The sequence below is a fragment of the Lithobates pipiens genome, unplaced genomic scaffold (genome assembly GCF_037356315.1).
Source record: "Lithobates pipiens isolate NorthernLeopardFrog02 unplaced genomic scaffold, aLitPip1_a1.2 Scaffold_24, whole genome shotgun sequence".
Classification (NCBI taxonomy): Eukaryota; Metazoa; Chordata; class Amphibia; order Anura; family Ranidae; genus Lithobates; species Lithobates pipiens.
The window spans coordinates 6,681,902-6,709,340 of record NW_027507786.1 but is presented as its reverse complement, the minus strand read 5'-3'; the positions used below and the strand labels follow the sequence as shown (position 1 = coordinate 6,709,340).

The 27,439-nt window shown below is 44.6% G+C and overlaps 1 protein-coding gene across 2 annotated transcripts in view; it reads left to right on the top strand.

The window, feature by feature from the left end:
• The first annotated feature begins 4,317 nt into the window (after nucleotides 1-4,317).
• LYVE1 (lymphatic vessel endothelial hyaluronan receptor 1) overlaps nucleotides 4,318-27,439 on the top strand; it is a 42,619-nt gene continuing 19,497 nt past the window's right edge. The window contains exons 1-2 of one of the 2 annotated variants that reach the window (XM_077453553.1): nucleotides 4,318-4,521; nucleotides 26,125-26,281. In XM_077453553.1, the coding sequence (XP_077309679.1) occupies nucleotides 4,437-4,521; nucleotides 26,125-26,281 (242 nt within the window). In that variant the 5' untranslated portion in view covers nucleotides 4,318-4,436. The remainder of the gene's footprint in view (nucleotides 4,522-26,124; nucleotides 26,282-27,439) is intronic. The other variant, XM_077453554.1, reaches the window with a different exon arrangement.

Genomic DNA, 27,439 nt, shown 5'->3' with positions numbered 1-27,439 from the left:
CTCTGAGTAAACTGGCCCTTTGTTTAAATAGTTTGGAGACCCCTGGTCTATGACCTGTCCAGTCTACTGCAGCTATTTTCACTGCCAACTCCTCTTCTCCCAGTAGAATGTGAAGTTTCCTCGTCTTCTCCTTAGAGGTGAGTCTGGGGTGAGAGCTTGGTGTCTATAGAAGCGTCTCTCACTTCTGAGTACATGGAAAAACCATACCAGAACGTTTGCCCCATCCTCCAAGCCCCCCCGGTCACAATGCTGGCACAGTCTATTCTTGAGCTTGTAGGTCTGTCTATGCCATCCCGATTTTATATCTAGGCTGTCGGTCTGTACAGGTTCAGGGCCTGTCTTTCTTTGGGGTCTTGTAGCATCTCCCAGTATGGGGACAATTTGTAGACCCTCTATAGTGACTGGTAAATAGTTTTTCTGTAAGTATATTTAACTTCTCAATTATTTGTGTAAAGTATGCAAAACTGTACACCCAACAAACAAAAATAAAATTTCAGTAATCCCACCCTGCAACTAAAACTCTATTTTTAGAGAGAGGGCACATTTTTCAAAGCACTCGTTGCACAGTAAGTGGAAAGGGGAACTTGTTTCTGGTGGGAACATCCTGTTGGTTACACCCCTGTTGCTTCAGAGTGATGAGTGTCTTCTATTTATTAAAACTCCCTAATTTCACCCACCCAGTTTAGTACTATGGAGATTATTAACCGCCATGTGCAACATTTTATGTGTTTTCCTTTGGAATTTGTCTTTCTCCATAGTTCCATTTCCTTCACTTCATCTTTCTATCTCTCTCTCCTTCTTTCTTCCTCCCTTTCCCTCTCCTCCCCTCTCTCAAATTCTTCACTGATACTCTCTCTAAATCCTTCTACCCTTCTCCCTCGTATCTCTCTCCTCCTTCTCACTCTTTTGTCCCTCTCTCCTTCTCGCTCCTTTTGTCTCTTTCCCAATTTCCTTTCTCTCTCTCATGCCTTTAATTTTCTTTTCCCTCTCTCTCCTTCACTTTTCTTCACTCTTTTTCCTTCTATCATCCTTCCCTTTTATTCCCTTCCTTCCCTTCTCTTCCTTCTTTTTCTCTTTATTTCTCTCTTTATCCTCTTTCTGTCCCCTCTCTCTATCCTTCCCTTCCCTTCCTTTCCCTTCCGGTCTCTTCTTTCTCTCTCTCTCTCTCTGTCTATCCTTCACCCCTCCTTTCTCAATCTCTTTTCCCCTCTCTCTCTCTTCTTTCCTTTTCTCCCTCTATTATCCTCATCCATCTCTCTCTATCATTTTCTTTTACACCAGCTCCCACCCTTCTCTTTATTTTTCTCTCCTTTCCTCCTTTATTCCCTTCTTCCCTTTTCTTCTCTCCTCCTCTGTCCCACTTTTGCCTTCTTCCATCCCCTTCACTTTTCTTCCTTTCTCTTATCTTTCTGCCTATCCTTCTCTCCCTCTCTTTCTCAATCTCTTTCAAACCAGCTCCCACCCATTCTCTTTCTCTAGAAAGTACTGGCCGGAAATTCAACAGCTTCTACATAGAAAATATTTATTTAAGCAGTAACATCATCCAAAAATGTTGACGCGTTTCGGCCTTAGGCCTTCATCAAAGGTTTTCTTTCTTTCTCTCTCTCTCTTTCCCTTTAGTTAACACTTTTTCTCTCTCTATCCTACATTCTCTATCCGCCTCTCTATCCTCCTTCCCTTCTTTTTTTTTCTTTTCCTTCTTTCTTTCTCTCTCTTCCCTTCTCTCTACCTCTCCTCTTTCCTTCTTTCCTTTTCTTCTTTTTCTTTTTATCCCCTTTCTGCCCCCTCTCCCTACCCCTCTTGCCTTCCCTCCCTTCTCTTTTCCTCCCTTTCTTTCCCTTCTCTCTTTTACTCTATCTTTCTCCTCTTGAAAAATATATTGATTTAGAATGTGCTTTTACAGGGTGACACTTTAAGTGCACAAAGTAGCAATGTGCCAACGTCCCGGTATTATGGAAAAGGAAAAAACTAGTTGATTTGGACTTTAAAAGGCACATGGGTAGCTGATCTAAAAATATATTTATTTTGTCAAGTAATAAAAACAATTACATATAGAGAATCGATAAAGTTGGTATTCATGGACCCTTGCACAACAAATCTGACCATTAGAGTAGTGATAGTAGCAGAATACACCATCAAATCCAGCAAATCGAGCTAATGACCCAACTACTTACGGATCCACACTTCTGACCCAACATCTCCACAATATTTATTCCTTTATCTGGAGACTGTACCTGTTTTTAAAAAAAAAAAAAAAAACAGATTTTGACCACTACTTGTAGATTTGATTGTGTATTCTGCTACTATCACTACTCTAATGATGTCAGATTTGTTGTGCAAGGGTCCATGAATACTAACTTTGATTCTCTATATGTAATTGTTTTTATTACTTGATTAAATAAATATAATTATTTTTCAGATCAGCTACCCATGTGCCTTTTAAAGTCAAGATCAACTATTTTTTTCCTTTATCTTTCGCCTCTCTCTTTCTCAATCTCTCTTTCACACCGTCTCCCACCCTTTCTCAAACCGTCTCCTTTCCTTTTCTCTCTCCCCTTCACCTTTCTTCACTTTTTCTTTCTCTTTCTCTATCTTTTCCCCACTCCCTTCCCTTCTCATTTCTTCTCTTCCTTTCCCTTCCATTTTCTCACTCTCGCAGCTCGCTCTCTCCTTTCCTTTTTTCCTTCTACCCTTTTCATCTTTTTCTTCCTATCTCTCTTTTTCTGACCCCTCTCTCTATCCTTCTATCTTTCCCTTTTCTTCCCTTCCTTTCTCTTCTCGTTTGCTCTATCTTTCTCTCCCTCTCTCTTTCTCAGTCTCTTACACACATCTCCCAACCTTCCTCTTTCCCTCTTCTTTTTTTTTTTTTTTAATTCTCAGTTTTATACTATAGCAATTAAAAAGACACCCTTGCATTTATAAGAAGATAGTTTCAATTACATTTGAGGATAACCTTCATTTGATGAACCCAAATAGTCAACTGGACGAACCTCGATTCAGCAATAGGTTTTTTTAACCTGAATTCCAGCAACTGGTTAGAAAAAAAAAAGCCCACATGGCAAGAGTTAGTACAGGTTCAGTGTAGAGAGCTCTTCCATATGGGTTGTCCATTGTGTGCCCATGGTATCCATTTGATGAACCCAAATAGTCAACTGGATGAACCTCGATTCAGCAATAGGTTTTTTTAACCTAAATTCCAGCAACTGGTTAAAAAAAAAAGCCCACATGGCAAGAGATAGTACAGGTTCACTGTAGAGAGCCCTTCCATATGGGTTGTCCATTGTGTGCCCATGGTATCCTAATGTAAGGGTATAAATCTATACAATACATTTTATATCCTTATTTACAGTATAGTTAATTCTTAAATGTTAACTTGTCAATATCTCTTCATAATGATGGTCCTCTCCTTATACATGTTATATTATTATTATGCATACTTATGCTATATGTTTATTTGATAGAATGGCATAACTTGCAATGGAAAAATATATCCCCTGAAGAAGCCCAATGGGAGGGGAAACATGTTGGGACCTTGCCAACCATGCCAAATGGGAACTGTATGAGATGACTTTCCAAATGCTTTTATATTGACAAATCATGTATATAATTTTTTCTTTTTTGTTATATACTTTTTTTTTATCATGTTTGCAAATAAATAATGGATTTTAATACAATTGTCTATATTATATATTAGCACCTTGCCAACCATGCCGAATGGTAACTGTATGAGATGACTTTCCAAATGCTTTTATATTGACCAATTATGTATATAATTTTTTCTTTTGTTATATACTTTTTAAATCATGTTTGCAAATAAATAATGGATTTTAATACAATTGTCTATATTATATATTAGCACCTTGCCAACCATGCCGAATGGGAACTGTATGAGATGACTTTACAAATACTTTTATATTGACCAATTATGTATATATATTTTTTTTTTATATACTTTTTTAATCATGTTTGCAAATAAATAATGGATTTTAATACAATTGTCTATATTATATATTAGCATCTTTAAAAATCCCCCAAAAATTCATGCATTTTCCTTATACAAGTAGTTTTTCTACTTGTTTTTCTACTCTCAGTACTCGAATCTCCGTGTATACTTTCAGTGAAAAAAGCAGCTCCAATTCTTGTTTAAAAGTTCTCCTGTTTTCTGCTTTTTCAGTTTCCTCTTCTTTCTTTTGGTTCTTTCATTATTATCTCCGTTTTCCAGACAGCTACCCACCAAACAGAACATGGGATTTTTTACGTCACTGGTTTCCACCCATTGTTACCCTGTAAGTATGAGGAACACGGAGACTTTATGAATCGATGCCCTTCTTCCCAGGTTTCATTGTTGAAGTGTGGAATGACAGACGTTCACACATAGTATATCCACCCACCAGAGAGGATTACAGGATCAGCCAGCTGAAAACTATAAACCAAACATGGATTCTCACCTTGGTTTTACGTTCGTACTCTTCTCACTCTTCCTGAGGATAAACCTAAACTTCAGTTCTATAGATATAAAAGGTATGTAATATGTAACTTCATATTTGTTCATATATTTTGGAAATGAAGAGTGGCCCCACGTTCTACTCACAGCCAAAGAAAGATGGTTTTCTACTAATAAACCTTGAAGATGGAAAAATAATGTTGTTTAACAAAATACCAGCTACTGGAAACTGGAACTTCATGAGTTATGTAAGAAGATGTCATGGATATCTTTTATAAAATCTGAAATTCTCAACCAAAAATTGGGGGAATAGAAATTAAATGGATGTTTAGCCCTCCATGTGTGGTTTAAAGGAAAAACAGCAAAAGCTACATATTCTTTACCAAGAATGGAATATCTGACCGGACTATCAGAAATTTTAGAAAATGTAAAATTGCTGTTATTGAAATTGTTGATGAAGTCCAGTGGAGGGTCATGTTGAAGTTGTTGTGTTCTAAGTATAAAGTATAATAGATTTGCATTATCGTGTCCGGTGGTGGGTCATGTTTGTGGTGTAGTTTTCTATGTATAGAGTGTAATAGAATTGTATGATGATCATGTCCAGTGGTCGGTCATGTTGGGGGATGTAGTGTTCTAGTATAGAGTATAATAGAATTGTATGATGATCATGTTCAGTGGTCGGTCATGTTGGAGGTGTAGTGTTCTAGTATAGAGTATAATAGAATTGTATGATGATCATGTCCAGTGGTGGGTCATGTTGGGGGTGTGGTGTTCTATGTATAGAGTATAATAAAATTGTATTATGGTCATGTCCAGTGGTGGGTCATGTTGGAGGTGTAGTTTTCTATGTATAGAGTGTAATAGAATTGTATGATGATCATGTCCAGTGGTGGGTCATGTTGGAGGTGTAGTGTTCTAGTATAGAGTATAATAGAATTGTATTATGGTCATGTCCAGTGGTGGGTCATCTTGGAGGTGTAGTGTTCTATGTATAGAGTGTAATAGAATTGTATAATGATCATGTCGAGGAGTGGGTCATGTTGGAGGTGTAGTGTTCTAGTATAGAGTGCAATAGAATTGTTTTATGATCATGTTCAGTGGTCGGTCATGTTGGGGGTATAGTGTTCTAGTATAGAGTGTAATAGAATTGTATTATGGTCATGTCCGGTGGTTCATGTTTGGGGTGTAGTGTTCTAGGTATAGAGTGTAATAGAATTTTATGATGATCATGCCCATTGGTGGGTCATGTTGGAGGTGTAGTGTTCTAGTATAGCGTGTAATAGAATTGTATTATGGTCATGTCCGGTGGTGGGTCATGTTTGGGGTGTAGTGTTCTACGTATAGAGTGTAATAGAATTGTGTTATAGTCATGTCCCGTGGTTCATGTTTGGGGTGTAGTGTTTTATGTATAGAGTGTAATAGAATTGTATTATGATCATGTCCAGTGGTGGGTCATTTTGGGGGTGTAGTGTTCTAGTATAGCGTGTAATAGAATTGTATTATGGTCATGTCCGGTGGTGGGTCATGTTTGGGGTGTAGTGTTCTACGTATAGAGTGTAATAGAATTGTGTTATAGCCGTGTCCGGTGGTTCATGTTTGGGGTGTAGTGTTTTATGTATAGCGTGTAATAGAATTGTATTATGATCATGTCCAGTGGTGGGTCATGTTGGGGGTGTAGTGTTCTAGTATAGCGTGTAATAGAATTGTATTATGATCATGTCCAGTGGTTGGCCAAGTTGGAGGTGTAGTGTTCTATGTATAGAATGTAATAGAATTGTATTATAGTCATGTCCAGTGGTGGGTCATGTTTGGGGTATAGTGTTCTAGTATAGCGTGTAATAGAATTGTATTATAGTCATGTCCAGTGGTGGGTCATGTTGGGGGTATAGTGTTCTATGTATAGAATGTAATAGAATTGTATTATGATCATGTCCAGTTGGCGGTCATGTTGGAGGGTCAGGTTACTTTTCAAGGCTTTAATTCTTTGTGTTTTTTGTAGGCTGAAATATCATCTTCCATATTAGTATCGTCTTCTATATTAGAATGGAAATTATATATTGCCCAGCAATCATTTTGGAATGAAAGGTTGCCATGTCAAATTATACAACTCGGAGAGTTATTCCCTTTAAATCACACATTTGAGAATGTTTCACGTGATCAGACTTCATGTTTTAATACTTTAGAAGCTCTGCTAAGACTGGGTTCACACCATTGCGAATTGGATGTGGGATCCCAGCATCAAATTCACAATAGCAGGAGATTTTGACCGGCTCTCTATGGAACTGGTTCACATATCTCCGCAGCAGGTCCAGTGCGTTTTGCGTATTTTTGGTCCATTTCAGGTCCGACTTCAACCCAAAACTCAGGCTGAAATCGGACCTGAAACGGTGAACCAGCACGTACCGGACCCCTGCTGTCAGCCTCATATGTGAAGTCCGCCTAAAAGAATTTAGTGTTTCCATGTTGGTGTGTACGGACCACACGCACATTTCCATGACATGTGCTTTTCCTGTTACTGCTAGGCTTTATGATTAGACATGTAACACCTTGTATGATACATACAGAGATTGATTTACTAAAACTGGAGAGTGAAAAATCTGGTGCAGCTGTGCATGGTAGCCGATCAGCTTCTAACTTCAGTTTGAGCAATCTCTTTTTTGGACTAGCAATCCAAAACAATGCAGTAAAATAAAGGTTGCATCCGCCTATATAGCCAAAGGCAGTAATTACAAAGACATTTTCAAACATAGGCGTCCGTGCCTTCACAAATATATTAAAGGATATACCGGCACAATACAACCATGACTCCGTCCCACCAAAAGTGCAGTCACAAGGAGACATCTAATGGAAGTAGACCTAAGACCTTTATGTTCTATTTGGGCACAGAAACAATCTCTGATATACAAGTTCCCATGGGCTGAGACCAGGGGTGTCCAACCACAGACCCCACAACTCTTCAAATTTGCCGGGGCAACCACATTGTGTAAAAATATGGTTTTCTAGGAGTAAAATGTCAGAGCGCACCCATGACTTGTGTGTAGGGGGATCCGGAGACTTCCACATTACTAGAATTAACCTATGGGTGTGGAAGAGAGTTTGTTCAATCCTTAGTTTAAAAAGAAGCAAAAAAAAACTGGAAGCTGATTGGATTCTATATACAGCTGCACCAGATTTTGCACTTTCCAGTTTTATTAACCGATTGCCGACCTGCCGCAGTAGGAAGACAGCAGCTGGTCGGCAATCGGTTAATAAAACTGGAAAGTGCAAAATCTGGTGCAGCTTTATATAGAATCCAATCAGCTTCCAATCAGCTTCCCGCGAGCCGTCATAGCTATATGTCGGCTCACGGGATCAGGATAGCAGGCGTGTGCCTCTGGAGGCTGCACTGCGGGGGGTGCTGATGCTCATGGCCGACAGTCGCAGGCACGAGAGGCAGAACAGGGACGTGTGTAAACACACAAATCCCTGTTCTGTTCCGTGAGGAGTGACAGATCGTGAGTTCCTAATAGCTAGGAATCATGATCTGTCATTTCCTGTAGGTCAGTCCCCTCCCGCTACAGTTAGAACACACACAGGGAACACAGTTAACCCCTTGATCGCCCCCTAGTGTTAACCCCTTCCCTGCCAGTGACATTTTTACAGTAATCCGTGCATTTTTGTAGCTCTGATCACTGTATAAATGCCAATGGCCCCAAAAATATGTCAAAAGTGTCGGATGTGTCCGCCATAATGTCATAGTGCCGATAAAAATCGCAGATTGCCGCCATTACTAGTAAAAAAAAAAAAATAATAATAATAAAAATGCTATAAACCTCGCATTTTGTAGACACTATAAGTTTTGCGCAAACCAATCAATATATGCTTATTGCGATTTTTTTTTTTTTTTTTACCAAAAATATGTGCAAAAATAAGTATTGGCCTAAACTGAGAGAAAATTTGTTTTTTTTTTTGTTTTTTATAAATATTTTTTATTTATTATAGCAAAAAGTACAAAATATTGTGTTTTTTTTTCAAAATTGTTGCTCTATTTTTGTTTAACCACTTTCAGACCGGACCATTTTGCTGGTAAATGACCAGAGGTCTTTTTACAATTTGGCACTGCGCTGCTTTAACTGGTAATTGCGCGGTCATGCAATGTTGTACCCAAACAAAATTTGCGTCCTTTTCTTCCCACAAATAGAGCTTTCTTTTGATTGTATTTGATTGCCTCTGCGATTTTTATTTTTTGCGATATAAATGGAAAAAGACCGCAAATTTTGAAAAAAAATGATATTTTCTACTTTTTGTTATTAGAAAAATCCAATAAATTCAATTTTAGTCATACATTTAGGCCAAAATGTATTCAGCCACATGTCTTTGGTAAAAAAAAAGTCAATAACTGTATATTTATTGGTTTGCGCAAAAGTTGTCACATCTACAAACTAAGGTACGTTTTCTGGAATTTACGCAGCTTTTAGTTTACGACTGCCTATCTCAGTTCTTGAGGTGCTAAAATGGCAGGGCAGTACAAAACCCCCCCAAATGACCCCATTTTGGAAAGTAGACCCCCTAAGGAAATTGATAAGAGGCATGTTGAGCCCATCGAATATTTTATTTTTTTGCCTCAAGCGATTGAATAATGACAAAAAAATATATATATTTTTTTTTTTATACAAAGTTGTCACTAAATGATATATTGCTCACACATGCTATGGGCATATGTGACACCCCAAAATAAATTCTGCTGCTTCTCCTGAGTACGGGGATACCACACGTGTGGGATTTTTTGGGAGCCTAGCCGCGTACGGGGCCCCGAAAGCCAAGAACCGCCTTCAGGTTTTCTAAGGGCGTAAATATTTGACTTCACTCCTCACTACCTATTACAGTTTTGAAGGCCATAAAATGCCAAGATGGCACAAAACCCCCACAAATGACCCCATTTTAGAAAGTAGACACCCCAAGCTATTTGCTGAGAGGCATGTTGAGTCCATGAAATATTTTATATTTTGCCACAAGTTGCGGGAAAATTACAAACTTTTTTTTTTTTTTTTTTTCACAAAGTTGTCACTAAATGATATATTGCTCACGCATGCCATGGGCATATGTGAAATGACACCCCAAAATAAATTCTGCTGCTTCTCCTGAGTACGGGGATACCACACGTGTGGGATTTTTTGGGAGCCTAGCCGCGTACGGGGCCCCGAAAGCCAAGAACCGCCTTCAGGTTTTCTAAGGGCGTAAATATTTGACTTCACTCCTCACTACCTATTACAGTTTTGAAGGCCATAAAATGCCAAGATGGCACAAAACCCCCACAAATGACCCCATTTTAGAAAGTAGACACCCCAAGCTATTTGCTGAGAGGCATGTTGAGTCCATGAAATATTTTATATTTTGCCACAAGTTGCGGGAAAATTACAAACTTTTTTTTTTTTTTTTTTTCACAAAGTTGTCACTAAATGATATATTGCTCACGCATGCCATGGGCATATGTGAAATGACACCCCAAAATAAATTCTGCTGCTTCTCCTGAGTACGGGGATACCACATATGTGGGACTTTTTGGGAGCCTAGCCGCGTACGGGGCCCCGAAAACCAAGCACCGCCTTCAGGCTTTCTAAGGGCGTTACAGTTTTGAAGGCCATAAAATGCCAAGATGGCACAAACCCCCCCCCAAATGACCCCATTTTGGAAAGTAGACACCCCTAAATTTAGGGGTACACTAGTGAGACTAGGTAATAAATGGCGGGTGCCCTGAAACTATAAAAAAATAACTAACCAACCAGCGTCACCTGTAACAGTTATATGGTGATCACTGGTGAAAGGGTTAACTAGGGGGCAATCAGGGGGCTTTATGCGGTAGTATATGGGGGTCCCTGGCGCTATAAAAAGCTGCGGCGAACCTAAATACCTACCTGCCTAACTAGCGTCACCTGTGACACTAATACAGTGATCAGAAAAACGATCGCTTATTAGGCTGGGTTCACACTGGAGCGATGCGGGAACGCCACGAATGCGCGGCGGGTTCCCGCATCACATGCCTCCCGGCGGCAGTTCACACTGCCCTATGCGAACTGCTGGGAGTGTCAGTGAAATGTTAATGACACCCCCAGATCAGTTCGCATATCGCAGTGCGATCTGCAAACTCGGATCGCATGGTGTGAACACCCATGCGATCCGATTCTGCTGCGGACCAAAAAAAGGGTCCCGTGCGAGTTTGCGGCGGGTGCGGCGGGTGCGACACGAATTCAGCCATACTATCTGTATGGCTGAACTCGAATCGCACAGAGATCGGATGTGATTTGCACTGCAGTGCGGTGCGAATCACATCCGTTCTCATAAACCGCTGCAATGTGAACCCAGCCTTAGTGACACTGGCGACGGGGGGTGATCACGGGGTTAAACCTTTATTGGGGGGGTTAGGGGGGTACCTTAGAACTAAAGGGGGCTAACCCTAACTGCCCTAACAGTTATTACAGTCACAAATGACACCCGCCGGGTGATCAGGGGGTTAAACCTTTATTAGGTAATAAATGGCGGGTGCCCTGAAACTATAAAAAAATAACTAACCAACCAGCGTCACCTGTAACAGTTATATGGTGATCACTGGTGAAAGGGTTAACTAGGGGGCAATCAGGGGGCTTTATGCGGTAGTATATGGGGGTCCCTGGCGCTATAAAAAGTTGCGGCGAACCTAAATACCTACCTGCCTAACTAGCGTCACCTGTGACACTAATACAGCGATCAGAAAAACTATCGCTTATTAGGCTGGGTTCACACTGGAGCGATGCGGAAACGCCACGAATCCGCGGCGGGTTCCCGCATCGCATGCCTCCCGGCGGCAGTTCACACTGCCCTATGCGAACTGCTGGGAGTGTCAGTGAAATGTTAATGACACCCCCAGATCAGTTCGCATATCGCAGTGCGATCTGCAAACTCGGATCGCATGGTGTGAACACCCATGCGATCCGATTCTGCTGCGGACCAAAAAAAGGGTCCCGTGCGAGTTTGCGGCGGGTGCGGCGGGTGCGACACGAATTCAGCCATACTATCTGTATGGCTGAACTCGAATCGCACAGAGATCGGATGTGATTTGCACTGCAGTGCGGTGCAAATCACATCCGTTCTCAAACCGCTGCAATGTGAACCCAGCCTTAGTGACACTGGCGACGGGGGGTGATCACGGGGTTAAACCTTTATTGGGGGGGTTAGGGGGGTACCTTAGAACTAAAGGGGGCTAACCCTAACTGCCCTAACAGTTATTACAGTCACAAATGACACCAATGCAAAAAAAAAAAAAAGCAATTGGTGTCACTGTGACTGGGGGGCAGGGGTAATTGGGGGATGATCGGGGGGTAAAGGGGGGGTGTGAGTGTGCCTGGCATGTTCTACTGTATGTGTGGTGTGTTGGTGCAACTCACCGAACCTCTCTCCTCGGTGCCGGAACGAAAAATACCGACACGGAGGAGAGAATACATCACTTCCTCTCCTGTGTTTACATTACAGGACAGGAAGTGATGTCGAGAGCGATCGCGAGGGGGTGGCCATGAATGAATGGCCGCCCCCTCATCCCGGATCGCTCTCGAAGGAATGCCGACCGCCGCAGGCACCGGGGGGGGCCCGATCGGGCCCCCCACCTGCGGGCAGGCAGGGACTTATATATACGCCCATATGCCTGCCCGTGCCATTCTGCCGACGTATATCGTCGTGCGGCGGTCGGCAAGTGGTTAAAGCACAAAAAAATTAAAAACCACAGAGCTTATCAAATACCACCAAAAGAAAGCTTTATTTGTTGTGAAAAAAAGGATGTCAATTTTTTTTGGGTGCAGCGCCGCACGACCGCGCAATTGTCAGTTTAAAGGGGTTGAAAAAGCATCTAACAATACCGGCCCCCCCAGCCCACCCCCCTGTTTTACTTACCTGACCCCTCGAAAGTCCCTCACTCGCCCCCGACATCCTCTTCGCCACTCAGCCTGGCCGTTGATTGGTTACAGTGGATGGATTGAAAGCAGAGCATCCATTGGCTCGCGCTGCTGTCAATCACATCCAGTGATGCGGCGCGCCGGGGGGGCGGGGCCGAGTGATACAGTGAGTGGCTGCCGCTGAGGGACCCCAGAAGACCAGGTTCAGGGCCACTCTGTGCAAAACGAGCTGCACAGTGGAGGTAAGTTTAAAAGAAAAAAACGTTGCTCTGTAAGTGCCCAGTCGTGGGTTGCGTGCACGCCGCCTGCGGCAGGCTTGCGACCTGGTCCTGAGCTCCATGGCCGCGGGACCCGCGGACCCGATCGCCGCTGGTGTCCCGCAATCAGGTCACAGAGCTGAAGAATGAGGAGATGTCTGTGTAAACAAACCTCTCCCCGTGCTTCCTAGTGTGGCTGTCACCGATCGTTTGTTCCCTGTTATAGGGAAAGACCAGGGCTGTCTTTAAGGCAGGGCGAAAGGGGCAGCTGCCCTGGGCATTGTCATTGTTGTGGGGCCCAAAGCAGCTGCCTCATACTTGCCAACTATCCTGGTTTAAATTCCCTTGTCCCTTGAAGTTTTAGTCCCGTGCTGTGTCCCGATATCTCGGTGTGAAGTGCTGGTACTAATACTACTCAGCTCTGCCCTATTATTGTGTACAGATGACTCACCTGCAGACCCTGTGTTTACTTGTAAATAATCAGCATTTGTATGTAAATAGCGGCCGCATTATTAAGTAAATAGCTGTGGCCGGCAGCATTGATATGTAACTAAAGGTGGCATTCATATGTGTATCATGCTCCCCTGCAGTGAGGAGATGATGTGCTGTAACCTCTAGCAACCAATCAGTGAACAGTATTACTGTACAGTAATATCTAGTAACCAATTAATAAGCAGAAATCATTTGCTGTAACCTCTAGCAACTAAACAGTGAGCCATAATGTGTGCTGTAACCTCTAGCAACCAGTCATTAAACAGTAAAGATATGCTGTAACCAATTGCTGCCTTGTCTGATACAGTAAACTGATTCTAATTCTAGCTGCTATTTATTGTATGTCTCAGAGCAGGTGGAGAGTGAAATTGCATGGGGGGGGGGGGGAACCCAAGAAAATTTTTGCCCAGGGTCCAATCAATATTAAAGTGACATCACATGCCAAGCTACGCCCCCAACAGTAAAAAAAACACACACGTCACACATAACCCCTCCCCGCCCGCCTAGTGGTTAACTCCTTCACTGCCAGTGTCCTTTACACAGGAATCAGTGCATTTAAATAGCACTGATTGCTGTATAAATGACAATGGTCCCAAAAATGTGTCAAAAATGTCTGTGTCCGCCATAATGTAGCAGTCATAATAAAAAACGCTGATCACCGCCATTACTAGTAAAAAAAAAATATATTAATAAAAATGCTATAAAACTATCCCCTATTTTTTAAACGCTATAACTTTTGCGCAAAGCAATCAATAATTGATAATTGCGATTTTTTTTTTTTTACCAAAAATATGTAGAAGAATACGTATTGGCCTAAACTGAGGGAAAAAATTTTTTTTTATATATTTCTTTGGGATATTTATTATAGCAAAAAGTAAAAAATAATGAATTTTTTTTTCAAAATTGTCGCTCTATTTTTGTTTATAGAGCAAAAAATAAAAACCGCAGAGGTGATCAAATACCACCAAAAGAAAGCTCTATTTGTGGGAAAAAAGGATGGCAATTTTGTTTGAGAGCCACGTCGCACGTCCACGCAATTGTCAGTTAAAGCGACGCAGTGCCGAATCGCAAAAAAGGGGCCTGGTCCTTTGGCTGCAAATTGGTCCGGGGCTTAAGTGGTTAAGCAACGCAGTGCCGAATCACAAAAAAGTGGCCCGGTCATTCAGCAGCTAAATCTTCCGGGGCTGAAGTGGTTAAATCAACCCCATAGTATACATATACATATACTAGTGCAATACCTGCCTGAAATTTTCTTGCCTAAGGCTAAAACCTTTGTTGCCTCTGACAGATCCAGGCCCATCACTGACTCTGCAGTTTTTGTCAGAGTAAATATTTTCTGAGCCCCTTAAAGAGGAAGTAAACCCCTTCAAACCACTTTGACCTACAGGTAAGCCTAGATTAAGGCTTACCTGTAGGTCCAAGCAATATCTCCTAAACCTATATGGTTTAGGAGATATTTGCCCGAAAATGGGCACCGCTGTCTACGGCGCATGCGCCGTAGACAGCGGCGCGCAGGCGCACTAAATGCGGCAAATCCAAGAATGGATTTGCCTAATTTGTCGACTCCCGTGCGCATGCGCGGGAGTGACGTCATCGCGGCTTCGCCGAATGGCAGAGGCGGAGCTGCGAGACGCGACTCCCGTGCGCATGCGCGGGAGTGACGTAATCGCGGCTTCGCCGCTGTCATTGGTCGGAGCTGCGAGACGCCACCAGCAAGATGGATGTGGCGGACTACAGGGATCAGCGGCGACTTCGCTGGCTCCTGTGTCAGGTAAGTGACACATAATGAGCTACTATGCGATGCATAGTAGTCCATTATGCTTTACCTTTGCAGGGAAAAAAAGAGGAAGTAAACCCATCAGGGTTTACTTCCTCTTTAATGACCTGCAGGAGCCTGCCTGTCTTTGGTGTGTTTCCTGTTTTTTTTTTTTTTGTTTTTTTTTTTAAATCTTTATTTAAGGAATGCTGAATACACAAGTATGCCAGAAAAACGACATAACAATCATCTGTAACTGTATTTAGTCTATTTATAATGCTGTAAGCCCTTGCACACACGGTCGGACATTCTGACAACCAAATCCGTTGGATTTTGTCCGACGGATTTTGTCCGAAACTGTTGCATACACACGGTCGGACAAAGTTCTTGGAAAATCCGATTGTACATAACGTGATGATGTTATTTGGTTACGACAGGACTACGGTCAGGCTAGTAGGCAATAGCTTTGGTCTAGGAATTTGATCTGAGCATGCGTGGCACTTTGTCCGTCGGAGTAGGCTACACATGATTGGAGTATGTCCGATAGGAGCATTTTGTCGGAAAATTTTACGGACAAGTTGGAAAACAGTCCGATGCAGACCACACACAGTCGGATTATCCGACAAAACGGTCCGATAGGACACATTCCGTCGGAAATCTCCGACTGTGTGTACAAGGGCTAATAGTAATCAACGATCTGACATAACGTACTGGTAGAGTTCAACCTGATTTATCTAGCAGATCAACCAGGACAGCAAGAGTAACCTTCCGCCCGGCAGGAAATATCAACATAGACTGAACATAGCACCAATAGACCTGTGTTGCTTATTTTAATATGACCATCTGAGTGGAGGGAGACCCTCCAGGGAACAAGACTAGTTTATCCCTATTGGTCAGATAACCAGGTAGAATATTTGAATGAGCTGCATCTAAGCCCCCGCACACACGGTCGGACATTCCGACAACAAAATCCGTCGGCTTTTGTCCATCGGATTTTGTCCGAAACTGGTGTTGCATACACACGGTCGGACAAAGTTGTTGGGAAAATCCGATCGTTCGTAATGTGATGACGTTATTTAGTTACGACGGGATTACGTTCAGGCTAGTAGCCAAAAGCTTTAGTCTAGGAATTTGATCTGAGCATGCGTGGCATTTTGTCCGATCGGAATTCTCTACAAACGATCGGACAAAGTCCGATCGGATCATGTTGTCAGAAAATTTTTATATCCAGTTCTCAAACTTTGTTGGTCGGACTTTCCGACCGAAAAAGTCAGATGAAGCCCACATGCGGTCGGATTATCCGACAACACGGTCCGATTGGACATTTTACGTTGGAATGTCCGACCGTGTGTACAAGGGCTAAGCGTCATCTTTTTCTTTAACATATAGGGCTCACTCCTATGACACTATTGGCGTCACTGAAAATAGGAGGGGATAGCGATAAAAAGGGGCAAGAGCAAGGAAATAAGAGGAAAGGGTGTGGATGAAGCCCTGGCGAGGCCGACAACCCCCAGCCGCAATCTGCCAAAGGGCGACCTGGTTAAATGTAGGACCTGTATTCATCTAAAAATCGAAACAGATCCCAATGTGTCCAACGTGCGTTATGTTCTTCCTCCCTTTCCCCCAAAGCAGCCGTGATGCGCTCCATCCGCTGGATGTCGCATACCCTAGCAAACCACTGCATCACTGTCAGAGGTGACCGCTGCTTCCACATACTGGGAATACACGCCCTGGCTGAATTCAGGAGGTGCTTCAATAGTGATTTACAATAGCGCTTACTGGACATTGGAGTTACATTCAGTAGTATTGCCGCTGGGTTGTCTTGAAGATCAACATCAGTTAGTTTGTGAATGATTCCTAATGCCTGTCTCCAAAAGGGGGTCAAAACTGTGCACTCCCAGAAGATGTGAAGCAATGTGCCATTCTGTGTGCCACATCTCCAACATAAGGGGCTATGTCCTGGGAAAATGGATGCTAGCACCAAGGGGGTCCTGTACCAATGGGTCAGTACTTTGTAGGTGATTTCTTGATATCTGCTACATATAGAGGACTTATGTGCAAAAAAGAGGATTCGATTTTCTTGATCTTCTGTGAACGCCGTATTAAGATCTCTTTCCCATTTCCTCAGGTACGGGGGATCATGTAGGGACGTATGAGTCAGCAAGATATTGTAAGAATAAGAGAGGGATTTCTGTATTGTTTCCTCTCTCAGGCATAAATCTTCAAAGGGTGCAAGTTGTCTGCGGAAAAACACTCAATATCTGGAAAGGGATCTGTGAAAGTGCGAAAGTTGTAAGATCTTCCATGTTCCCAAACCAGAAGAAGTAAAGCTAGGATATATGTTTGAAGGGTCACTCCATTCCGAAGGACCGCAAAAGGAGGAGGCACTGACCAATGCCTGCTCCGGGTGGAGCCGCAGTCTTGTCATATAAGGTCCCCCATCTGATAGTGTCCGCTGTGTACTGCGCATGAGCAGTACACAGCAACACAGATTCCGAAAATTGCAGAGGATGAACGGCGCCTGCGCCGTGAGTCCAGGTTCCATCCCCACTATCCAAGTGGGAATAAAAAAGAGCCGAGCGCAGCAAGGCCGAGCCCGAAGCATGGCGAGCTAAGCTCGCCCACGAGGGGCCCTCTAATATTCACAACCCTATGTCCGCTTGGATGGTGGGGCCACCACCTCCACTCACGGCGCAGGCACCGTTCAACTTCGGAGATTTTCCGAAGCTTCGTCTGCTCCTTACTGCGCATGCGCAGTACGGGGCGGACGCTATATGATGGCCGGACACTATATGGCACAACACCGGAAGGACTTGTCAGATAGACCCGTCAAAAAGTCTGGGTGTCCAATTATAGGTGTCAGCGGGGAGGGAAAACTGCGTCTCTGCTATTCTAAAGTATCTGTGATGCTCTTGTAGAGTGGGCTCGATTAATGGATGGGAGAATCTGGAAGACCTAGTTCCGCTCCATGGTAAGCCTCCAAGAGGAAGCGGTACTGATTCTTGTTCTAGACTGACCCATAGATTGTGTGATTCATGCCTGCACCAGTCCACTACCCTGTTCATGTGGACTGCTGTGCAATACAAGGCAGGGTCAGGGAGACCGGTCCCTCCTCTGAGTTTTGATCGTTGTAATAGCAAACTTTTGAGTCACGAGGGTTTGCCATGTCAGACATATTTAATAAAGACTGTGCGCAGCTTATGGAAGAAGTTCTGCGGAATCTTACTGGTAGAGATTGTAAGAGGTAGAGCAATCTTGGCATGACGTTCATCTTTAATACATTGCACCTCCCAAACCAGGAGACCGCCAGGCCCTTCCATCTGTCAAGGTCCGAGGAGAAAGTATCCAGGAGAGGTTGAAAATTGAGTCGGTAGATAAGGTGCAAGTCAGAGGTGATTTTTGTACCTAAGTACCTGATGGCTTGAGGCGACCACCGGAAGGGAAAGTTTTCGCTAAGGGAAGCCCGGGAGCTAAGAGTTAGAGAGACGTTCAGTGCCTCTGATTTTTGGAGGTTAATTTTAAAATCTGAGAGTACCCCATATTGGCGTATTGCCAACAATAGGATTGGGAGTGAGGTATGTGGGTTTGAGATGTAAAATAGCAGGTCGTCTGCATACGCGGCAATTTTATGGTGGTATGTGTTCGTTTCAATTCCTCTTATATCCGGGTTAAGCCTAATATGGTGTTGTAAGGGTTCTAGGGAGATTATGAACAGGAGTGGGGAAAGTGTGCACCACTGTCTTGTGCTGTTACTTATCTTAAAGGGGTTGGATGTCATAGGTATACCAGTGCTACTCCAGGGACTCCTGAGTCCTTATCCTAAGGAGCCTGTGACCTTCTGTGAGGAGGGATCACCGCTGGATGTCCTCTTTGATAGTGTAATTGTGTAAATGACAAAGGTCGTCCCTGGGTCTGTCTGCAGTGGGACCCCCAGGACCCAATGTTCTATGAACCCTGTCAATTGACACTGGTGTCTCTGGTGGGCGTTCCAGGCAGTTGTTAAATATGGCCGTTACGGTTGCCTTTAGGTCAATCTGTCGGGTCGCTTTTGGTAAACCGCGTATTCTTATATTACGCCTGCGGTTGCAATTTTCCAGGTCGTCTATTTGTCTATTTTGAGGTAAAACTGTGCAATTTGTTCTGTTACCTCTTCTTTAGTATTTTGTAGGTCAGAGACCTCTTGACGGAGGGTTGAGGTGTTTGTTTCAAGTGTGGAGACTCGGGCGGTCAGGTCTGTCATCTCCTGCCGCATCCCCGCTATCTCTCCGCGCAATGCCCCCTCGATTCTGGATGCCACTGAGTCCAAATCGTCTTTGGTGGGTAACGTTTGCAAAAGTGCCCCTATTGCTTGCTTATTACAGCGCAAGGATTCTTGTGAGAGTAATCCCTGTGGGGTCAGTGTGACTTGCTGCTGCTGCTGTATAGGAGGTAGCGTTGTGTGCATGATGAGGAATGCTGGGAGGCCAGGGAGCCACGCGGTCCCCACTGTACAGACCCGTGGTGTTCTCCCTCTGGGCTGCCCAGCGGTGTCAAAGTTAGTGAGCCGGGGAAGCAGGGGGAAAGATCGTTAGGCGAAGAGAACGGTGGCATGTCATTACAGAGTCCGGATCGCTCACCTCTCCCCGCCGGCGGTCCGGGCTCCGTCGTCCTGTCTGATGCCGGCTCCACCTTGGCCGGGTCCGGAGTTGAGGCCGGTGGCTGAAGAGGGACCAGAAATCTCTCCATTCTGACCGTGGAGGTCTTTGGGCTGTACCACCGTATCTCCGGGCACCAGTGCAATGCAGGGAGGCTGAAATGTGGGGTAATGCTGTAGCGAAGAGCCGCTAAGGAGCCACAGAGCTGATGGCTGCCAGCCAATAGCACGCCGTGCACTACAATTTAGGGTCCTCTGTACTTGGACAGCTGTCCCTGGTCCTGAAAATGCTTCCCTAGACATGTTTATATGGTATCTTGAAATGTATTCATCTAGCTCTTCAAACCAAGGATACTAAAATATACTACTTTCCTATGCACGCAGCCTTTCTCAACCTTTTCAACACAGAGGAACCCTTGAAATAGTTCTCCGGTCTTTAGGAACCCCTGCTAAAAATTATAAATCTATAACTCATGATACATTAGTGTGATGGTCAGTGGGAGGAATGGTCCTTACACTTGCGGTCATTGGGAAGAGTTACCCCCCTACAGATAGCTAAAAAGATCAATGGTTTCAGTGGGAACTTATCTGAGAGCCAGAAATTGCCCAATGCTGAAGGAACCCCTAGCAACCTTTGGAGGAACCCTGGTTGAGAATCACTGTATGCACGGCACATTCAATTCTTAATCTTTGTTAAAGAATTCAGGGTATGGCATTTTTACATAGTTACATTGGATTAGCTTGGACCAATAACTATGTATATATCATACCGGTGTGACCCCTCTGTAAGCTGAAAATCAATGTAGTGGACCTTACTACTCCAGTGATCTCCACTGGCTTCCGGGTCCTGCCCTGAGTGAGCAAACAAGCAGGACAAAACTCTGGATAGCCGCACACTGGAAAAAGACTTGAAATCCCACTTTTAATTGAAACAACATTGGTCACATCAAAACAAAGTAAAAAAATCCACAGCAAAAGGAATAACAGGGTACAGGAAAAAACTGGCGCGTTTCGCACCGCAATCAGTGCTTACTCATAGCTTGACCTTGAGTGGCTGCCCTGCTACATTCTGAACACAGGAGGGTCGGCCCCTTGGCACAGGCGCCATTTAGAGATTGCTTTGCATCTCCTCAATGAATGCAAAGTATTCTCTGATTGGACAAGGCAGAGTTGCGGGGTAGTGAGGTCATGATCTCCGCGTTGTCCATTGAGAAAATGCTTGGCACGGGGGACCCGGAAGCAAGTGGAGATCACTGAAGTAGCTTAGTCTACTATGGTCATTTCCAGCGGAGCTCCGGGCTCCTTCGGAAAAAAAATATAAAGGTCAGCAGCTACAAATGCTGTAGCGGCTGACTTTTAATATTAGGACACTTAGCTGTCCACAAATCCAGCGGTGTCTTCATCTCAGCCATTTTTTTTTCCAGTCGGCTGCTTTCCCGGCTCCGTCTCCACTAAGGGAAACCGGCAGTGAAGCCTTGCAGCTTCACAGTGGGTTCCCTACTGCGCATGCGTTTGTAGAGCAAACCAATTTGCTCTACAAACTTCAGAGATGGTGGTACCGTATTACTTTTAACTTGTTTGGAGCTGACCTCTGCCCATACTTTTGATTGTCTAAATATTTGTCGACTATTACTTTTGAGCCGAGGTGAACTTCACCCTATCAAAAATGACATTTAAAATCACTAACACAGTGTTGTGTTCATGGACAACCCCTTGCTCTACTCTCCGTGCTCTGCTCTTGTGCCGCCATTTTGCAGCAAGATGACAGCAGCCTGCCCCATACAGCCGATGCTTCAGTTATGAATGAACACAGTAAGTGATCAGTACCGATCACTCATTGTGTTTATTCTGGAATGGAAGCGGCTAGTAAATATGACATAATTCCTGGACCCATCTCCCGCTCTCAATTTTGAAGGATCCTAATGTGTGCTTGCAGCTGCCAGCGGGAAGGAGAGAAGGGAAGCATAATTCTATACATGACAATGAGAAAAATAAGATTGCGCTATGGACAAATTTACCTGTTCACTAGACAAGTTTGAAATAATTAAAGTAACTAAAATAAAGTGAACTGTGAGGGGTTAAAGCTGCCTGTGCTTGAAACCTATCCCTCTAAGTGGGAATAGGCTGGAAATCTGAAAAAGAAAATTAAGCTATGGCGCTAAAACCTTATTAGTGTACTATAAATATAAATGCTGATACTCTGCAAAATCAAACGAAACCTAATGTAGAATTTCCCAAACTCCACTATATGCGTGGTATTAAACAAATTGCGTGAGACGAAAAAATGTGAATGAAATGTGTGTCTTATCTTACAACACAAACATGCACAGGTGTAGTGAAAAATACGGTTAAACTAACACGGCTGAAAATATGGGTGCTTGAGTAAAAAAGTGCTTTTGCTCACATGTGTGAGCCAATAATTATACTCCAAAAGTGACAATCAGAAAAGCATTGTGAAAAAATATCAAATAAGAACACCAAAAAAATATTTTTTATAATGTCCAACTAAAAATATTTGTTCAAAGTCGCATCTTCTAGTTGTTATAAAAACGCATAAAACTTTTTTCTGGTAAGGAAGGTAAAGCAAGGTGACTGGTGTAAAGGGTTGGATTCCTCTCCGGTGCGCCACTCTGTGTTAGAGAAGAAATATATATATGCGCTCACCAGACATCAAACCCTTAATGGGTTAACCAAGCAGTCACAGTATGAGCCACTGTGCAGCTCTCGCAGGGCTCTGCCTCCGCTGTGCTGTGGAGATATTTTGCACTCTTCCTTCCGTGAATGGTCCGTTTAGCGTTTATGCATAAAGGGAAATAGAAGTACAGCCATAGTGCAATACTGTTGTATAAACGTACTTGTTTATTAAAATCAGGTTACTCACATAATCCAAAAAGACAAATCGCTGTGAAATTAGTTGCGCCGGCGTTACTGCTTGAATAGCGGTGTAAGGTGCACGTCCTAGGCCACGCCCTACGCGTTTCGTCAGAGCGACGTCATCCAGGTATAAAAGTGCCAGGGCAGCCGCTCACGCTAGCCGTAGAGTACTTGTACTCTATTTTCAATTTATTTGAACCTGAGGCTATACTCACATATTGTCAAATATGCATACATGTTGTATGATTTTTTTTAGATATGGTGTACAATAAAATTGTATAATTTTACAATTTTACAATATACTCCGTGTTTGGCCTATATAGTCCAATTTTTCTCTTTTAATTGTAGCGGATGACATTTGGGATCAAATGTCACACGCATGTCAATTTAGTTTTTGGCCTCAGAACAGTAAAGGTTCTGAGGGTTGATTATGTAGGTTAGACCTTAACATCAGTCTGGCCAGGCTGTGTTTGGAAGTTCTGCCTGGTGATGTGAACAGTGAGGTGCACATGACAGGTTAGAACCAGGTCTGGTTGAATGTTTAGGTATCGGCCTTCTCAGAGCCAATCAGTGGGAGTGCCAGGGCCCGCTGAGGAGTCTGGGAGGGGGTACTTAAGGGGGTGTGGGTCACGTGTTCGGGGTTCCGGAGTTGTTCGTGAGACCCGCATGGTCTGGTCTGGTTCCAGGACCGGGGTAGCTCCGTGAGGGGTCCCAGTCACGGGGTGTTCGACACCCCGCAACATGTTCCTGTCAGTGGCCCCTGATAGACCTGCTTGGTCTGGGGTAGGGATCCGTCCGTTCCCGAGTCTCGGAACCTGCTGGTCCAAGGCGCAGTAACTGAGGATTCAAGGTGTCCGGGTGCGCTCTCGGCTTGGAGGGACACCGCAGCTCGTGGAAGTGACCGGGGGAGGACTCTTCGCAGGAGGGCTGCCAAGTGGCATCCTGGGAAGTGCCTGGCTACTGAGTTGGGAAGGACATTGCCAAATTCATACTTTTTCAGTACCATTGAGGAGATCGGAAACGTTCCAGGTACGGAGGAAAAAGGTTCCTGTTCACCCTTAGTTGATTGTTCAAGTTTGAGTCAATGTGCTGACTGCCATGATCTCTGGCTAGAGATCTGTTCAGCCTTGAAGTACCCAGCTGCGAGTGGCTACTCTCTGGGTGGAAATAGAGACTTTACTAGACCTTCAGTTCAAGGTGCCTGAGTTCTTCACCCGTGCCCTCTGTTCCTTAAAGCGGGAGTCCGCCGGGACTCCGCGTTTTTTTTTTTTTTATTTAAAAGCCAGCAGCTACAAATACTGCAGCTGCTGACTTTTAAAATAGTGACACTTACCTGTCCAGCGCGCCCGCGATGTCGGCACCCGAAGCCGATCTCTAGATCGTCTCTCGGGTGCTGCCGCCGCCATCTTGGGTATGGGAATCAGGAAATGGAGCCTTTCGGCTTCATTTCCCGGTTCCCTACTGCGCATGCGCGAGTCGCGCTGCGCAATAAGGACGGTCCCCGCTGCCTCTGGGATCTGTGTGTTTCCCAGCAGGCAGCGGGGCACTTGCGGAAGGGGGCGGGCACTTGCAGAAAGGGGCGTTATCTACGCCCCTTTCCGCAGAGAGCTATCCCGGAAGTGGGTGCAGTTACCTGGATTATCCAGATAACTGCACCCCCCTCCCCCCTGAAAGGTGCCAATTGTGGTGCCGGAGGGGGGGAGGGTTCCGATGAGCGGAAGGTCCATTTTAGGGTGGACCTCCGCTTTAAGAGACTCTGTTAATTGAGAGTTCTTGCTGCAAAATAAAACCTTTGAAAAAGGACTTCATCTGTGTCAGTGTTCAAGTCATTGGGTATCAACCCTGGGAACCCCTAGAAGTGGAAGAGCAGGCCAAGAGAAGGTAACTGGTAAGCCCGTAACGTCAAGACCACCCTGCAACAGGTTATGGCCGCTACATAATCATATTGGAAGAGGGAGGATGAGCAGTGTTAATCAGCAGTTGTGGGACAAGCATTGTAAAAGGGCTGGCGTATGCCTCCCTTAAGCTATGAAGACCTCCAGCAGTACAGATTGCAGGTCCTGCCTTATTTGCACCCCCTTCTGCTGAAGCCCCCAAGGTGGCCACCTCTACAGCCTACTCAGACCAGCCCTGTCAGCCAGTCAGGGCTCAAAATGCTGAGCTCTGTGTTGTCAGTCTACAGGAGAGGGAGAGCATAGAGGAGCATAGCCTGGGGATGAAGAGGTGACACTACTACCTTTACTGTCGTATAAAAAACGGCAATGCACTTCTATCTAGGTAATGTAACGAGGGTGTGTGAACCCCAAAAGTGGCTTAAAGAGGAAGTAAAGGCAAAAATGTTTTTTAAAAAAACGCACCCTGTAAGGCAAAGGCATAATGAGCTAGTATGCATAGCATACTAGCTCATTATGAGTAACTTACCTGAGAACGAAGCCCCCGAAGCGGTCCTCCATCTTTCTCTTCGCCACGGTCATGTATCCCGGAGCGACTTCCGGGTCCCGCGGCTCTAGCGCTGTGATTCGCCAGAGCCGTGATGACGTCACTCCCGCGCATGCACGCGGGAGCCGACACTCGCGGCATATCGGCGCGATCTGCGGCCTGCCCAGTGCGCCTGCGCGCCGCTGTCTTCGAGTAAATATCTCCTAAACCGTATAGGTTTAGGAGATATTTCTTGGACCTACAGGTAAGCCTTAATCTAGGCTTACCTGTAGGTCAGGGGTGCCCAACCAGTGGCCCGCAGAGCCCTCTGATGTGGCCCGCGACCCCATGTTCTGGGATGGTGATTTGGCAAGCCCAAATCGTGGCTTGCCGACCCGCCATCCCAGAGCATCAGTGTTTTGAATGAAGCTGGCGGTAGAGGAAGCAAGCGGCTACAGAGCAGAGCCACATACAGTAAGCTGATGCTTCCTTTATAGCACCTATCACAGGTGGAGTGATGAGTGATGGTGTGACCAAATGCATCTGCCTGGGACAGCAACAGCTGGAAATACCTGAATGAAAGACTGTTATTAAAAGTAATTTTATTACTAAAATCACAGTATTTTTATGGGCATATCTGTCTGCAGTGGTTACTGGGCTACTTTTAAACTGATCTACAGGTGCAGCCCAGTGCACCTGCGGGTGACCTGCACCGAGCCATAGGCTTCTGTTATCTGCAGGTTTTGGTGCGCTTTCAGAAAATGCATCATACCTGCAGGATATAATGGGATTCTATGGCAAAGTGCAGCTAACCCACAGGAAAGCCACAGTTGCACTACGCTGCACCCGCGGTGCTGGTAAACCGCAGCAAATCAATGTGAAAGCAGCCTTGGGCACCCTTCACATGATCAGTGCCACCCCTTTCGGACCCTCCATTCACCTCTATGGAGCAGCAGATGTAATGTTCATTTACACCCACCTACCTTCAATCCAATCCCCCCCCCAAAAAAAAAAAAACAGAAGGAAATCCGTCCCCATCCGTCTGATCGGCCCATAGAGTAGAGCGGACTGTGCCCATTCTGCATATGGGGAGTGGACAAGGACCTGTCAAATGCCCGCTCCACTCGTTGTGGCCCGCGTCCGGTTACCATGTCGCTTAAGTGGCCTTCTCTCTTCAAAAGGTTGGGCACCCCTGCTGTAGGTCAAAGTTGATTGTAAGGGTTTGCAACAGCTTTAACTGAGTCAAAACATTTTATATTGGGGTATTTTTACTGTGTTTTTGTCTGTTTGGTTGGAGCTTGAATAAATACTGCAAATTCCCTCTTCTCACCCTTGTTTGTACTTTGCAGACCTGCTACCGTTAAAATGCCGAATAGCTGGAGTAGTTCTAGTAGAGAAGAAGCTTAACTACACAATGGCGGAGACTGCATGCGAGATTCTTGGGTTACAACTCGCCAGCAGGACCAACATACAGAAAGCTTGGAGCTTCGGCTTTGAGACATGCAGGTAAGTGGGCAAAGATGGTCTCCATCTGGGGTTTTTTTGCTGGACCTTCACCCTGGGGATATTCCTGATGATCAGTAGGTGAGGCCCATAGCCACCAGTAAAGGTGCTTTTTAACTGCCCCTAACCAGAAGCAATACTGGCGCCTGTCCTGCTTTCCAAAAGGGAATGTAAGCATTTGTTTTAGAATATAATTCTATGATACAGTGGGGGGGAAAATAATTATTTGACCCCTTACAAAGAAATGAAGGGTCTATAATTTTTTATCATGGGTGTATTTTAACCACTTGCTTACTGGGCACTTAAACCCCCCTCCAATTTTTCAGCTTTCAGCGCTGATGCACTTTGAATGACAATTGCGCGGACATACAACACTGTACCCAAATGAAATTTTTATCATTTTTTTTTCCACAAATAGAGCTTTTATTTTGGTGGTATTTAATCAAAGCTGGGAGTTTTATTTTTTGCTAAACAAACAAAAAAATATGCAAAAAAAAAAAAAAATCATGTTTAATAGTTTGTTATAAAATTTTGCAAACAGGTCATTTTTCTCCTTCATTGAAATGCGCTGATGAGGCGGCACTGATGGGCACTGATGGGCGGCACTGGTGGGCACTGATAGGTGGCACTGGTGGGCACTGATAGGCGGCACTGGTGGGCACTGATAGGTACAGTTAAGGCGACACTAATAGGCACAGATAAGGCAGTACTGATGGGCACAGATAAGGCGGCACTGATTGGCACTGATAAGTGGCACGGATGGGTGGCACGGATGGGTGGCACTAAGGGGCACTGATAGGTACCACTGATAGATGGGACTGATGGGCACTGATAGGTGGCACTGATAGGTGGTTCTGATAGGTGGCACTGCTGGGCACTGATGGGCGGCACTGATGGGCACTGGTAGATGACACTGATGGGCACGGATATGTGGCACTGAGGTGCAGAAATGTTGTTGAGGCAGATTGTGGGCACTGATAGGTGGCACTGTGGGCACTAATAGGTGGCACTGTGGGCACTGATAGGTGGCACTGTGGGTACTGAGATATGGCACTGTGGGCACTGATGTATGGCACTGCTGGGTGGCATTATGGGCACTGATGGGTGGCACTGCTGGGTGGCACTTTTTTAATTCTCTGGGGGTTACTGGCAGGGGGCAGG